Source organism: Vombatus ursinus, unplaced genomic scaffold (genome assembly GCF_900497805.2).
Source record: "Vombatus ursinus unplaced genomic scaffold, bare-nosed wombat genome assembly UNPS02014807.1, whole genome shotgun sequence".
Classification (NCBI taxonomy): Eukaryota; Metazoa; Chordata; class Mammalia; order Diprotodontia; family Vombatidae; genus Vombatus; species Vombatus ursinus.
Window position 1 is genome coordinate 63404525 of NW_020954585.1, and position 16774 is coordinate 63421298.

General features: G+C 37.8%; 1 protein-coding gene across 4 annotated transcripts in view; it reads left to right on the top strand.

The window, feature by feature from the left end:
* Nucleotides 1-16774, top strand: part of LOC114051936 (transmembrane channel-like protein 7) — a 71169-nt gene that overhangs the window by 45174 nt on the left and 9221 nt on the right. For 3 of the 4 annotated variants that reach the window (XR_003570199.1, XM_027874359.1, XM_027874361.1), the window contains 5 exons: nt 1695-1812; nt 3888-3985; nt 8049-8235; nt 10315-10445; nt 11797-11952. Coding sequence is in view for 3 of the 4 variants with exons in the window: in XM_027874359.1 (XP_027730160.1) it covers nt 1695-1812; nt 3888-3985; nt 8049-8235; nt 10315-10445; nt 11797-11952 (690 nt within the window). In the remaining variant the exon portion in view is untranslated. Of the gene's footprint in view, nt 1-1694; nt 1813-3887; nt 3986-8048; nt 8236-9226; nt 9290-10314; nt 10446-11796; nt 11953-16774 lie in introns of those variants that run through there. The other variant, XM_027874360.1, reaches the window with a different exon arrangement.

The following is a 16774-nucleotide window of genomic DNA, read 5'->3' on the forward strand; positions in this document are numbered from 1 at the left end:
ACTGTAAAGTTCTTTGCCACCCTTAAAGTGCTATTTAAATTACTCCTATTATCCATTAAAGTCGAAGATTATTTGTTGAGCATCTACCATATGTAGCCTGCTGTACTATGTGATGTTTTGTTGGAGCTGGAACAGAAAATGGTTACAGAGGTAGACAAAAAGATAATTAAGACCCAGTTTTTGCTCTTAACCAGTTTATAATTTATGGAGTCACTTGCCTTCTTTTTCTTTCTATTTTTGTTTGCTGCTCCTGGCTTCAAGGTTCTTATTAGAGTGAGTTACCAGGGTAGGGTTCTAAGTATCATGCTTAGGGGAGAGAGGAGAGAGAAGAAAAGGAATAGATTAATACCCCCACTTTCCCTTCTAGAGACCAAGAAGATGGTCTACCAACAGCACATCTGAGGCAACACTTCTTAGAGGCACAGGTCAAAACATCAACAAACAATTAATTTCAACAAATACTTATTAAGCACCTGCTTAATGAGCTGTAGATCAGGCCTGCACAACCTACTTATGGACAGTGGGCTGCTTGCAGCTGCCAAAATATTTCCTCTGCATTTCCTCTAAATTTTTTGCAGGCTGCCCAGAATCCTTTGTTTGACTGTAAGTGGCCCACGGGCTGCAGGTTGTGTAGGCCGGAGTTAGATATTGTTAATGAAAAGACAAAAAAAAAGAAATGAACCCTGTCCTCAGAGGGCTTATATGGGAAGGTGGGAGAATATAACATGTGGATAGTTAAATGGATACAAGATAATTTTTTTTTTTTACCACTAATAATTGAGGAAGATTATGGAAAGTTTTAAAGAGGAGGTGCTACCTGAACTGACCCTTTATGGAAGCTAGGAATTCTAAGAGAGGAAGCAATGTACCCTATACTTAGTGGATGATTTAAGGTGGAGTATTTCTTTGACCCTGCTTAGCTCTCATCTAGCTACTATTCCTCTCTCTTCCCTTGATGATTTCCTTTCTTTCATCTCCTTGACAGCTAAGCTTCTTGAAAAAGTTGTCCATTCTCTATAACTTGAGACACTTGCAATCTGGTCCTCACTCCTAGCACTCTACTGAAATTGTTGCTCAAAGGGCACCAATGATCTCCCCAATCACCAAATTCAATGACTTTTCTTCCTTTCTCATAGTCTCTATCCTTTGGGTGTGCTAGAGGAGACATTTTCCTCATGGAAAGTAGCCAGAAAAAAAATTTTTTAATTCAAATTACAGGCTCTCTCTCTCTTGCCCTTTTATCAGACCAAAAGAGTTGCTTTGTCAATTATGTGCATAGGCATACATACATACATACATATATATTTCAATATATTGGCAAATAAGTTACATATGCATCTACGTGCATGTTTATGTTTCATATGTAATTTATATACACATCTATATACACTCATATGTATCATTTATCTATATCTGTCTATATCTATATATATTACTTTTTTCCATGAATCTATGATGTTTGGCATATTTAGAGATAAAACCCCTTCAAAATGGGAATATTGGGGCAGGGGTAAGGATGATATTTTTCCTAATTTTTGTGGAAAAAACAACAAAGTTATTGGGGGAAAGCATATTTTTCCCTATTTTTTTTGTCCTTTACATCTTTAGCCATAAATGCCAACAGATTGTGTGGGCAAAGCAGCCTGATTGACTGTCTCTCCTCCTCCCTTTTCCCTCTTTTTTTTCCTACACAGGTGTGTCTTCATGCGATTGGCCACCATTTGTGCGCTGGTGTTTACCCTGGGGTCCAAGATAACCTTCTGTGACAATGAGGATTGTCGAGTCTGTGGCTATAACCACAAACTCTATCCAGTAAGTCTAGCTGGCTACTGAAATGTTTTTGAACCATATCAGTTGTTCACCAACCCTACAGGTCCATATAAAATCCATTTTGAGTCTAGATTAAGCTGGCTGGCCTGATTTCGTTACTGCACTGGCAAAACTATGGATTCCACAGTGATGATTTTATGGATAAGGGAATAAATGGAATAGAGATGCTTTAAATGTGATCACCTCAAGTAGGGATGGATTTACTTTGAGGTTTATAGGAACCATACCCACAGAAATCCAGCTGTTTCCTCCTCTTCCCATCCCTACCTCCTAAAAGTTGGAGTCCAAGCCTAACTTTCAGCCCCATTGAAGCAGTGGGAATACAGGAGAAATAGCTTCCATTCATTTCCCTAGGCCCCATGGGTCAAGAGAGATCTGTGTTGAAGTTTCCACTATTTAAAAGCATTAAAACCACCACTGATTTCAAGACTTCTTTATGTAGATTTTCTGTTGACAGTAGCTCTTTTTCTTTTTTTTTTTGACAGTAGCTTTTAATGCATCTGTCTTGGGGCAGATTGAGTCATGGCCCTCATCTGGGAAGAATTCCTCATTGCTTCTGAGATATGAAAGTTTGGAATAATGTAATGGGTCACTTGGTGATTTATAGGATTTCTCGGGCTTAATTTATAACTCAGTGGGTTCTTTTCCATGGAAATGTAATTGACTCAGGAAGACATTTCTTCTCAGTCCTTTATTGTGTCTTATCCACATGCTAGTTTCCAGTGCTTAGGAGTTCACTTAGTCTCATGAACAAATGAAATCGGCAGTGAAAGATGTTGGGATTTGGAACAACTCTCCCAAAACTGTTGGCCCTAAACAAACTACAGAGTCTTCATTAGGTGGTTCTCTAAGGTTGTCCTATTAGAACTTGGGAGGCCACAGGACAAAGTTGGACAGGACTTTGGTGCTCAGATAGAGAAGAGAAGGGCTAGCAGGTACCCTAAGTTAGGCAAATCAATGGCCAAAACCAGACCAATCAATTCCGAAGGAGTACGTAGAGAGCGATGGGTATAGGCACAGAAGAGATAGTAATGTAGATCTAGTCAGCTAATAATAACTCCCATCTATGTATCACTTTGAGGCTTATAGAGTGCTTTCCTCACCTTCCTTGCAACTTTAGCCTTAGACAATTGGCTTAGAAGAGTACTAAGAGGCTAAGTGACTTGTCTAGGATCACACAGTCAGTATGTGTCAGAAAAAGGACTTGAACCCAAGACTTCCTGGCTTTGAGTCTAGTTTTATATCCATCATACTATAATATCTCTTTAACAGTAGAGTAAAGCTTTGCTGATTAGGAATAAAATTATCTATCTACTATACCATACCCCTTCTCATTCTGCCCCTCACTTCCCAGCCCAATCAGTCTCCTCACTGGAAACTCAGACTCTACTCCTGGCTCTGACCTTTCATCTTATTCTGCTAAGATGACCCCTGTAATACTTCCCAGCCTTCACAATACCCCTGTGGTTGGGGGAACCACAATACCTTCATCTTTCCCCTTTCTAGCACTCAGATAAATGGCACAGGTATTATCATCCTCGTTTTATAAAAGAGTAACAAGAAGATGAAACTACAGAAGGTCAGTTGAATTGTTCACGGTTGTATATATGAAGTGTCTGAAGCAAGTCCAGAGTCTGCAAAGGTTTGGGAGCATAAAGTAAGGAACCCTGGGTAGGAGATGATGGAGTCAAAGTACCAGGCACAGGGTCTTGGTGACCAGGGGCTCAGTATCCAGACACTGGGTACCAGCAGTAGAGAGTGAAGCTGGTTGCTGAGCCAAAACCTTTGTGGTCCATGGGTTCTTTGTATCCTGGCTGCCCAAGGCCAGAGTTGGTTTCATAGATGGAGGCAAGTATGTGTGTACCCGGAAGGAATAAATAGTGAAGCAGCACCCAACAAAACTGCACGGTAGGTTCAAGAAGGCCTACCATGTGGTCATCACAACCCTATGTAGGTAGGGAGTTTAGAGAGTGGATGGGGCAGGAGATTAGAAGACTTAAGATCTGGATTTTGTGACCAAATGAGAATGGATTCCTTTTTCTTATTTTTGGTTTCAGTGCTGGGAGAATCAATTTGGACAAGAAATGTATAAGCTAACAATCTTTGACTTGATTATCAATCTTGCCGTAACTGTATTCGTTGAATTTCCTAGAAAGTAAGTATGAGTAATATTCTTACCCAATACTATAGTTTTCATTCATCTACTCATTTAAAACATTTTTCTAAAATTTAATTTTTTTCAATGAATAAGCATTTATTTTCTCTCTCACCCACTCCCAATTGAAAAAAATAAATAAAACAAAACCTTTGTAACAAATATACATAGTCAAGTTAAATAAATTCTTTTATTGGCCATGGCTAAAAATATGTGTCTCATTCTGCACCTAAAGAGTCCATCTCCTACCTCTCTGTCATGAGGTGAAAGCATGCTTCATCAGCGTGCTCTGGAGTCGTGATTGTTCATTATATTAAGCACCCGCTATTTTCACACACACATATATTGAAAATAGTAGGTGCTTAATACATGTTTGTTGAAAACAACTTTGAAAGAATTAAGAACTCTAATAAATGCAACGAACAATCATGATTCCAGAGCACACTGATGAAGCGTGCTTTCACCTGCTGACAGAGAGGTGATGGACTCTCAGGTGCAGAATGAGACACATGTTTTTAGCCATGGCCAATGAGGGAATTTATTTTACTTGACTATGTATATTTGTTACAAAGGTTTTGTTTTATTTATTTTTTTCAATTGGGAGTAGGTGAAAGGGATATGTTATATCCCATATAAAATATTAAAAGAGGCAGAGGACGATCTCTAGCATGTGTCTTCCAGAACAAGGTCTTGTAACATTTTCTATATCAGATGGTTGTTTGGTAAAGTCCGTGGACCACTCCTCAGAATGATATTTTTTAAATGCATGAAATAAAATATACAGGATTATAAAGCAAACCAATTATACTGAAATACATTTATTAAAATATTTTTAAAAACAAGTTCATGGGACCCAGGTTAAGAACACTTACTATAGAGGATTTATATAAAGATTTGGCCAGATAGATAGAAAGAGCTTTTACTTTGTGCCAAGTGCTGGGATACAAATCTGAACAGACAAGACAATCTCTGCCTCCAAGGAATTTATAATCTAATGGGGGAAGAGAACATAGAAAGGGGTAGTGTGGAGAAGGTCAAGAAATTCAGAGAAGGCCAATTTGATGAGATAAGGCAAAATATTACCTGTCGAAGCACAGGGAGCTAGTACAAATTTCCAGTGAGGAGACCTACTAGGCTGGGAAGTGAAGGATAACATGAGTATAGCAGTGTGGTGTAATGGATAGAGAGAGCTGGCCTCAAAGCCAGGAATACCTGGGTTCAAGGCCTATCTCTGCCACATCCTTGTCGTGTGATCCTAGGTAAGTCATTTAACCTCTTAGTGTTCTAGGCATTTCTCTAACAATATAAGTTACAGAGGTAGTGCTGCCATGCATTGGTAGATGGAGTTTCATCCTCTGATGCTTCTTTGTACCAATGAATTCACAGGTTCATGTGTGTAAACAAACATATATTTGTGGATGTATGTTGTATGTATCTGTATAGATACAAGACAGCTAGATGGCATAATGGATAGAGTATTGGAATTAGAGTCAAGAAGACCTGAGTTCAAACCCTGCCTTAGATGCATACTAGCTGTGTGATCTTGGCAAGTCACTTAACCTCTGTCTGCCTCAGTTTCCTTATCTGTAAAATGGGGATGATAATAGCACCAGCCTCCCAGTATTGTTGTAAAGATCAAATGAGATATTTGTAAAATATTTTGCAAACCTTTAAGGGCCATATAAATGTTGTTGTTGTATACCAGCACTCCACCAATTTGCTTTGTCTAAGATCCAGATGATTTTTTCAGTTATCAAAGTGTATGTATGTATATGTAGGTATAGGTGTATGTGGGTTGGTATACAAGATGTAAGAATCTTGCCCTAAGGTACTGATTTCTAGTCTCTGATGAGATTCTCTGAGGATCTAACAAAGGGCCTTGAAAGGTCTTCTGCACTGACTGATTTTTTTCTTTTCTTTTTTTTTTTTTGGTGAGGCAATCAGGATTAAGTGACTTGCCCAGGGTCACATAGCTAGTAAGTTTCAAGTGTATGAGGCTGGATTTGAATTCAGGTCCACCTGACTCTAAGGCCAGAGCTTTATCTACTGCGCCATCTAGCTGCCCCTTCACTGACTTTGAGTTGGAACTATTCATATTTGACCAAGGAACTCCCTGGGCTATATATAAGGTGTGTGAAAGTTCTGGTGGCCAGTATTTCCCTTGCTCTCTACTCCATCCATCCCTTTCCCTTCACTTACATTTAATTCAAGGAAGGGAATTTGAACCTGAGTGGGAGTCGCTGCAGTGACTGCTACAAAGTCCAAGGATTACCCAGGAAGGTTCTCTGTACTGTGGGCTTCTTCTTTTCTACTTTATCTTGATAGTAAAACACAAATAAGCATGGGTAAGAGTGAGAAAATACATTACTATCTCTTCCCTTGTAAACATGGTTTTGTCTCTTTCCTGAAAATGACTATATTCATAAGCCTGGAACCTCTACTATCCCATTTATAATATTGTTTGTGTAAATTTTTATACCCCGCTGTTGTTGTTCAGTTGTTTTTTAGTCATGTCTTTATAACCTCATTTGGGATTTTCTTGGCAAAGATACTAGAATAGTTTGCCATTTCTTTCTCCAGCTTATTTTATAGATGAGGAAACTGAAGCAAACAGAGTTAAGCGACTTGTCCAGGATCACACAGCTATTAAGTGTCTGAGGCCGGATTTGAATTCAGGTCCTCTTGACTCCAGAGTTGGTGCTCCACTGTGCCACCTAGCTTCCTGCCCCCGCCCAAAAAAACAACAACTCAGAGAAATCAGGGGGTGATTTTGCAAATTATAAAAGCATTTTTCATTTTACAAAAAAAATTATTCATCAAAATAAGGTTTCTGAATAGGTAACAAGTTCTCATGTATTTAAAATGTGATCCAGTGATTTAAAATTAATGTATGACTTTTCAGAAACATCTATTATAGTACTCTGGCACAGAATTTCTAAGTAGTGTATAGATTGTGATCTGTATTTATGGTGTGATGTATAGTTAGCACATGTCATCTTTCTTCAAGAGCGTTTTTCTTTTTTTCTTTTCCCATTTAAGTAAAACTAGGAACGTTCTCTCTTAGTCTTCTGGGAAGTTTTAGTCCCAGCTTAAGAAGACAACAGATTTGAAGAGAAGTGAGAGGAAGAGAAAGTTAATGTTAATTAAAAATTTTTTTTAAAAGACAATTACTTTGGGGGCAGCTAGGTGGCGCAGTAGATAGAGCACTGGCCCTGGAGTCAGGAGGACCTGAGCTCAAGTCCAGCCTCAGACACATAACACCAGCTGTGTGACTCTGGACAAGTCACTTAACTCTAATTGCCTCATAAAAAAAAAAAAAAAAGACAATTGCCTTCATAATGTTCCATCAATAGTATCTGTAAATTTGTTCTCCAAGGAAAATTCCTCATTCTTTGACTGTGTTTACACTGAGTGCCAAGCTCTGGCTCAAGGGAAAGGTTGTTATATTTGGAGTCAAGAGTTCTTGGTTCTGTTTCTACCACTTACTGCTTGTGAGACTTTGGGTAGATCACTTTAACTTAGGTAAACCTCAGTGTCCCATCATTTGTGAAAGGCAGGTATAATGCCTGCCCTGTCTTCTTCATAGGTTTGTTGTGAGGATCAAATCAGATGACATACAAAGTTTTTGTTTAAAACTGTAAAGATCCTTTCTTTCCAGGTCTCCCTTATGTATTCTCTTTTCCCATTAGAATGTAAAGTTCTTGAGGTTAGGGACTAGCTTGCTTTCAGCTGGGTGGTAAAATAAATAGAGCATTTAGTCTGAGAGTCAGGAAGACCTGAGTTCAAATCCCACTTGAGACACGTAATAGCTGTGTGATCTTGGGCAAGTCACTTAACTTCTTTCTGTCTTAGTTTTATCTATAAAATGGGATAGTAATAGCACCTACCTCTCAGAGTTATTGTGAGGATTAAATGAGATATATTTGTAAAGCACTTAGTACAGAGCTTGGCACATGGTAGGTACTTAGTAAATATTTCCTTCTTTCCTTGTATTTATATCCCCAGCACTTCACATAGTTCTTGACACTCTATATCATCTCTTATTTATCACATTTGCTTTTAGGTTATTGGTGACCTACTGTTCTTCTTGGAAATTAATTCGGTACTGGGGGCAACAGGAGTTTGGCATTCCTGATAACGTCCTGGGGATTGTTTATGCGCAGACAATCTGCTGGATTGGATCCTTTTTCTCCCCCCTCCTCCCTGCAATTGCAACTGTGAAGTTTATTATCATCTTTTATGTGAAAGAGGTAATGGCAGAAATGAGAGGGGCCTAAAAGTGATGGGCAAAGGGTCTCCTAGGTGCCAGACCCTGCACTAGGTGCTAATGATAGAAGGACAAAAACAACAAGTTCCTGCCCTCAAATAGTTCACATTTCATTGGGGGGAAACAACAGATACACATCTAAGTAAATTATACACACATATGTATATGTATAACGTACATAGTATTTACTGAGATGTGTCCATTGTTTCTCCCAATAAAATGTGAATTTTTAATATATATATGTGTATACACACGTATATGTATATACGTGTGTATGTGTATATATATATATATATATGCATGTATATATATAAATATGTAAATACAGAGCAATTTGTTACAGAAGATACCTAATAATGGAGGGGTTAAGAAAGGTCTGACATAACCCTTGAGTTGTACTTTGAAGGTGGCACCTTTTCATGGTGTATATATAGATGAGAGGCAAGCTGGCATAGTGGAGAGAGTCAGGCTTGGATTCAGGAAGACTTAGGCTCAAATTTTACTTCTGATAAATACTAGATTTGTGGGCATGGGCAAGTTTAACATCTCATTGTCTCCAGGCAACTCCAGGTTTCACAAGAATTTCTGGTCTGCATGAATGAGGGAGTTTTCACACGGGGAGCTCCTTACATTGATAAAGGCAGACTTTTGAGGCTTAAAAAAAACTAAAACACAGAACGTCATCCTCCAAATCGGAAAGGGGTTATATGCAAATAAGCCCCCCCCTTCTTTGTATCTCAGCAGCTCTCGAAAATGAGATGCATAATTTATGACATGTTGCTACTTAATCAACTGGGCTAATGAGCACCACTGTGATGAGGTGATCTCTGCCTCAGTTAAAGAATCAGTGTGTTGAGGATATACCTGGAATCTGATGTCAATTTTCTGTCCTCAGACATAGGAATAACATTTTCTTTGCTTTGGAGTCTTAGTAGATATAATTGAGTAACTGTTTACCCTGATCTCTCTCTTAGGATTATGGAAGGGATTCCTGAGAAAGTACTTGAATAGGATTGGATTTGGAATCAGAAGAATTGGGTCCAAATCCTAACTCCTAGCTACTTACCACCTCTGTGACCTTGGGCAAGTTATTTAATCTTTCTGAACCACAGTATTGTAAAATCTAGTAAGGGTGGATTAGATGACCTCTGAGGTCCTTTCCAGCTCCAAATCTGTAATCATGACCTATTATGTTGTTATTGTGGTTAATAACTGTGTGACTCTGGGCAAATCATTTAACTTCTTTTTGCCTCAATTTCCTCAACTGTAAAATGTGGATAATAATAGCATTTATCTCACAGGGTTGTTGTGAGGATCAAACAATATAAAGCATTTAGCACAGTTATCTGATACACCATAGGTGCTTAATAAATGCTTATACCCCTTATTCCATTAAATTGTAGGCTCCTTGAGGCCAGGAACTATCTTTTGCCTCCTTTTGCATCCCCGCATTTAGCACTGTGCCTGGCATATAGTAGGCGCTTAATAAATGTTAATTGAATTGAATTCCCTAATATGAGAGCACTTCCAATATATGAATTCCCTCCACCAATCGCAGGCCATCAGAACAGCATAACCTGTGACTTAGTAGACAAATCCTAAAGAGTTGCTTGAGGTATTGACTTGCTCAGGATCATACAACTAGTAAGAATCAGAAGTAGAATTTGTACCCACGTCTTCCTAACTCTAAGCCCAGCATTGTAGACATTACACCATATACTGCTTTTTCCTGAGATGATAGTTGTAAGGTAAACAGGGTCTTGAACTTTTCAACCAGAGGGATGATTTGATTATGGCCTTAGAGTCACATCCTCAGGGCTGATATTGGGAACTTTCTTTTGGTGTCTTTAAGCAAGGTCTGATACTTCCTTGAAAGTTAAAAACTATATGGGGAAATGAAGAATGATGGCAGGGAAGAGGTGGGAGAATTTTACTAAAAGGAAATAGCATTCGGGTAGGGGAAATAGAATGAAATAAGGAAAAGTTTGGTTCTTAAATCAGTCGCCCTTGTTTTTGTTTCAGTTCTTCAGTTCGTTTTGTTCTTCTTTGCTCCTTTCTACAGATCAGCCTGATGTATACCTGTAGACCCTCCACAAGGCCTTTCAGAGCATCAAATTCTAATTTTTTCTTCTTGTTGGTGCTGTTAATTGGACTGACATTGGCCTTCATTCCACTGGGAATCAGCATGACACAGTAATCATGAATTTGTCTTCCATAACTCTTAAGTAGATACTTTGGTTTGTGGACTGAATTGTTGTTGTTTTTTTTTTTAAGTTTGAAAAGAAGTATAAAATGGCATCCGAGATACTTCTTTGCCTAAATGAAAGTATTATTTTGCCTTTGTGGAAACTTATTAGAATAATAGATAAAGATTCAAGGAGTGTTCAGCCTTTTGTTAAGTTGACTTCTTATTTTCATAAAGAAATTTTTATTGAAGTCTTGTTTTTTTACATAAGATACATTTATTTCCCCTTGTATCATTACTCCTCCAAAGAACCACTCCATATACCAAAGAACTTTAAAAAAAGAAAAAGTAGGGGCAGCTAGGTGGCGCAGTGGATAAAGCACTGGCCCTGAAGTCAGGAGGACCTGAGTTCAATTCTGGCCTCAGACCAAACACTTGACACTTACTAGCTGTGTGACCCTGGGCAAATCACTTAACCCCAATTGCCTTTTAAAAAAAAAAAAAAGAAAAAGTAAAGCCTATCAATACCTTGAAAAAAGAACCTGACAACATATACAATGTTCTGCACCCATAGCTCATCCACCTCTGCCAAGTTGTAGAGGGCAAGTGTCTTCTCATATGTTTTCTTTGGGGCTGAACTTGTGCTTTGTAATTTTGCAGCATTTATTTTCAATTTATTTTGTGTCACTCTAGTCAGCTATCATTTATTAAGCACCTACTATGTGCTGGGTACTGTGATAGGTGCTGGAGATTCAAAGAAAGGCAAAAAAAAAGAAAAAAACCCCAGTCTCTGTTCCCAAGGAGCTCACAGTATAAAGGGAGAGACAATATGCAAACAACTATGCACAAACAAGCTATATGCAGGATAAATAGGAAATAAGTAAGAGGGAAGGTACTAGAATTAAGAGGGATTAGGAAAGGGTTCCTGTAGAAGGTTGAATTTTGGTTGGAATTTGAAGAGTGGGGAGATAGAGTGTTGTATGGGAGGAACCTCCAGGTGCAGGGATGTCACTAGAACCTAGAGTACATTATTGGAGGGGAATAAGGTGTAAAAGACTGGTAAGGTAGGAGGGGCCAAGTTTTATGAATGACAAACATTTTTATATTTTATATTTGGGCCAAAAGGATTAATAAAATCCAAAGTATTTTATATTTGATCCTGGAGGTGAAAGGGAGCCACTAGAGTTAATATGGTCAGTTTTGTGGTGGTGATTCTATCCATTTATATCACTGGAGTCATTGTATGTATTGTTTTGTCTGCTGTGTTTACTTCACTTTGCATCTCTTTGTGTAAATCTTTCCATGAAACTGTTTACTTGAGCGCTAATCTTGACTTGAACAACTGGTCTATTTCAACAGCATTCCATCTTCCAAGGCCTGTGGACCCTTCACAAATTATAACATCTCCTGGGACGTGGTCCCTAAGACTGTAAACACTTTTCCAAGTGCTTTGCAAACATTAATTCGTAGCATCACTTCAGAAGCATTTGCTGTGCCTTTCTTTATTGTTATCTGGTAAGTAAAGCCCATGTAAATTTACTTTTTACATCAGTAAAGCAAAGGGCATAAAGGATGCTGGGAGTGAAGTGAAGAAAGCACGGTTTAATGGGACCAGCACTGAAGCAGAGAGTTAGACCAACCCCACCCTGATCATTATTTACTGTGGGACCTTGGACAAGGCAATTCACTTCCCTCTCAGCCTCAGTTTTCTAATCTGTAAAATGAGGATAATGCTGGTACTACCTGCCTCACGTGGATGTTGTGAAAGTTTGTAAAGTTCTTTGTAAACTATAAAACATGGTAGAAATGTAAGGCCAACTGTGATTACCTCATGGGATCCCAGTTTCCTCACTTGTGAAGTGGAGAGGTTGGATTAGCTCTAAAATTTTATGATTTGGTTTCTTGTACAGGAATGATAATTTTTTTTTCATATTATCTACCCCTCTAGCTTGGAGTTGGGTTCATTAATAATAAAAACAATGATGGCTAGTATTATATAATGCTTTAAAGGTTTGCAGAGCACTTTATATATGTTATCTCCTTTGATGCTCACAACAACTCTGTGAGCTGTTATTATCTCCACTTTATAGATGAGGAAACTGAGGCTTAAAGAGGTTAAGTGCCTTGGCCAGGGCCACTAACTAGTGTCTGAGAAAGCATTCAGACTCAGGTTTTTCTGACAAGTTAGTATTCTACCCACTATACTACTTACCTGCCTAGAATGGGAACATAGAGGAAGAGAGAAGACCTTTTTGGAGACTGTTGCAGTAATTCAGATGAGGGCCTGAAAGCAGCATGAAAAAGTGAGAAGGGGACATATACTGTGAATCAATAGGGCTTGACAGTTGACTGGATGTGGGAGGTGATGAAAAGGGAAGGGTCAAAGGTAATCAAGCCATGGTTTGACACATGGGAGACTGAATGAAGGGACAATACCATGGCCCCTTGCCTATAATTAAATGTTGAATAGTGTGATATCATCTCTTAGTGCTGCAGGTGTTCAGAGAAATGGGAGGTTCAGTTAGGGCAGGAATCGTGCAGCTGAGCCTTTGAAGTTTCACTGTGAAGAATGTAAGATGTGTAGAGTCAGAGGGGAGAGAGAAGAACATCCCAGGTGAAAGGGGCAGAATGACTCAAGATATAGAAGTGGGAATTCTGTTCAACAAACATCTTATGAAATGCCTAATTTGTGTAAGGTAGTGCTAGGAATGCAAAGATATACAGGAGCAGCCATATCTCTGAGTAACCTAACAGTCTCAGAGAATTGGGGGCATCTAGTTGGCACAGGAGAGAGAGTGATAGACCTGGAGTCAGGAAGACCTGAGTTCAAATCCTGTCTCAGACACTAACCAGTTGCGTGACCCTGGGCAAGTCACTTAACCTTTATCTGCCTTGGGTTCTTCACCTGTAAAGTGGGAATAATCATACTTTCCCCGAGTTATTGTGAGGATAAAATGAGATAATATTTGTAAAGTCCTCTGTAAACCTTAAAGTGCTATATAAATATTAGCTATTATTATTATTAGTGTGACACGTTTATGGAACAGAAAAAATGAGCCTGATTAGATTGGAACATGTACATTGTGAAGTAGTGGGAAATTGGCTTGGATGGATTGTATAGGACTAATAACAATACTTTAGATTATATAGAATACATAACAGAAGGCCTCGGCCAGGCAGTGGAATGTAGGCGTAATGTGACTAAGTACTACTTAAATAAAGTGACCTATCACATACAAATTATTCCAGACCAAGTGCATAAATTATTATGTTTAGATTATTTGCTATTTGTAGAAGAGCATCACGGCATAGTGAATAGAGAGCTGGTTTCAGGACGTAAGAAAACCTGAATTCAAGTACCACCTCTGAACACATGCTGGCTGTGTGACCCTGAGCAAATTACTTAAACTTTTAGTCCCCTGTGGCAATTGGCTGAAGACTATTCCTTTCAGAAAAGGTACAATCTGCATTGATAGGGGGAGCTCCTTCATCGTGAGTTTCCTATACCCGTGAAATAATAGATCAGGACCAAAGGGGGAAAAACCTTCTATTTTTATATCATATGTGACTCGTTTTCCACTAAGGTGGCAGATAAGTGAAGAGCTCACTGGACATGAAGTCTTTCAAGGAAGGGTCTTGTTAGTTATTAGTTGGCTGTCTAACTCACTTATGGCTTGATATCTAGGGTGGGGACTTTATATTTCATTGCCAAAAATGTTTGCAGAGGGGTTTTTTCCCTTGATATTTAAAATCCTTTTTTTAAAAAAAATTTTCATTACATTTTAAGTTTTGAACTGTTTCCCTTCCTCCCTCCCCACTCCACATTAGAGAAGCCACAATTTCACACTTGTGTGTGTGTGTGTGTGTGTGTGTGTGTAAAATCATTCTATGCTCACTTCTATTTATCACTTTTTTCTCTGGAGGTGGATAACATCTTCCTTCGTAGGTCCTTTGTAGTTGATTTGAGTATAATACTCAGAGTAATTTAGTCGTTCAGTTTTTCTTTGAACAATATTGCTGTTATTGTATCCATCATTCCCTTGGTTCTGTTCATTTCACTTTTCATTATTTCATGCAAGTCTATGTTTTTTTCTAAAATCAAGCTGCTTATCATTTCTTACAGCACAGTAGTATTCCATCACAATTATATACCACAAATAGTTTAGTCATTCCCCAATTGATGGGCATCCCTTCAGTTTCCAGTTCTTTGCCAGCACAAAGAGAGCTGCTATAAATATTTTAGAACCCATAGGTTCTTTCTCTTTTTCCCTGATCACCTGAGGAAACAGACCTATTGGTATTGCTGGGTCAAAGGGTATATACAGTTTTATAACTCATTGGGCATAATTCCAGATTATTCTCCAAAATGGTTGGATTAGTTCACAGTTCCACCAATAGTGTATTAGTGTCCCAATTTTTCCACTTTCCCTCTAACATTTGTCATTTTCCCCTTCCATCATTTTAGCCAATCTGATAGGTGTGAAATGATATCTCAAAGTTGTTTTAATTTATATTTCTCTAATCAATAATGACTTAAAGTATTTTTCCATATGACTACATATAGCTTTTTTTTGAGGGGGGGCAATTGGGGTTAAGTGACTTGCTCAGGGTCACACAGCTAGTAAGTGTCAAGTGTTTGATCTGAGGTCAAATTTGAACTCAGGTCCTTCTGACTTAAGGGCCAGTGCTTTATCCACTGCGCCACCTAGCTGCCACCATGTAGCTTGTATTTCTTCATCTAAAAATTGCTTCTTCGTGTCCTTTGACCATTTATCATTTGGGAAATGACTCTTATTCTCATAAATTGACAAGTTCTCTATATATTTGAAATATGAGGCCTTTATCAGAGAAACTATCTATAAAATCTCTTCCCAATTTTGTGCTTTCCTTCCAATCTTGGCAACACTGGTTTTATTTGTACAAAAACTTTTGAATTTAATGTACTTAAAATTATTCTTTTTACATCTCATAATGTTCTCTATCTCTTGTTGATTCATAAATTCTTCTCCTATCCATAAGTCTGATAGGTAATATGTTCCATGTTCTTCACATTTTCTTGTAATATCTCCCTTTATATCTAGATCATGTATTCGTTTTGGCCTTGTCTTGGTAAATGGTATAAGATATTGGTCTATACCCAATTTCTGCCAAACTGCTTTTCAACTTTCCCAACGATTTTTACCAAATAATAAATTCCTTTCCCAAAAACTCATTATGTTTGTCAAATACAAGATTACTATAATCATTTACTACTATGTATTATATGTCTACTCTGTTCCACTGATCTACCTTTCTATTTCTTAGCCACTACCAGATAGCTTTGATAATTGCTGCCTTATAGTTTTAAGATCTGGTACTGCTAAACTTCGTTCCTTTAATTTTTTTTCCATTAATTCCTTTGATATCTTTGACCTTTTATTCTTCCAGATAAATTTTATTTTTCCTTTTTCTAACTCAATAAAACATTTTTTTTTTGGTAATTTAATTGGGATGGCACTGAATAAGTAGATTAAATTAGATAGAATTATCATTTTTATTATATTAGTTCTACCCACCATAAAAAGTGTTATTTTCCTTCTTTATTATTAATTTATTTACTTTTAGTTTTGAACATTCACTTCCATAAGCTTTTGAGTTTAAATTTTCTCTCCCTCCCTTCCTGCCTCCCCAAGACAGCGTGCAATCTGATATAGGTCTACACATACAATTTTATTAAACATATTTTCACATTAGTCATGTTGTAAAGAAGAATTAGAACCAATAGGAGGAACTAGAAGAAAGAAGAAACAAAACAAAACAGAAGAAAAAAAAAGCAAATAGTATGCTTCCATCTGCATTCAGACTCCGTAGTTCTTTCTCTGGATGTGGATAGCATTTTCCATCATGAGTCTTTTGGAGATGTCTTAGATCCTTGCATTGCTGAGAAGAGCTAAGTCTATCAAAGTTGGTCATCACACAATGTGGCTGTTACAAAAATTGTTTTATAATTATATTCAAGTAATTTCTGAGTTTGTCTTGGCAGGTATACTTCCAGGTAGTTTATGTTGTTTACGGTTATTTAAAATGGAGTGTCTCTTACTATCTTTTCTTCCAAGGTTTTGTTGGTGATATATAGAAATGCTTATGATTTGTGTGGGTTTATTTTATATCCTGCTACTTTGCTAAAATTATTATTTCAACTAGCTTTTTAGTTGTCTCTAGGATTTTCCAAGTATATCATGTCATCTGCAAAAAGAGATAGTTTTATTACCTCATTGCCCATTTTGATTCCCTCAATTTCTTTTTCTTCTCTTATTGCTATTGCTAGCATTTCTAATACAATATTGAATAACACTGG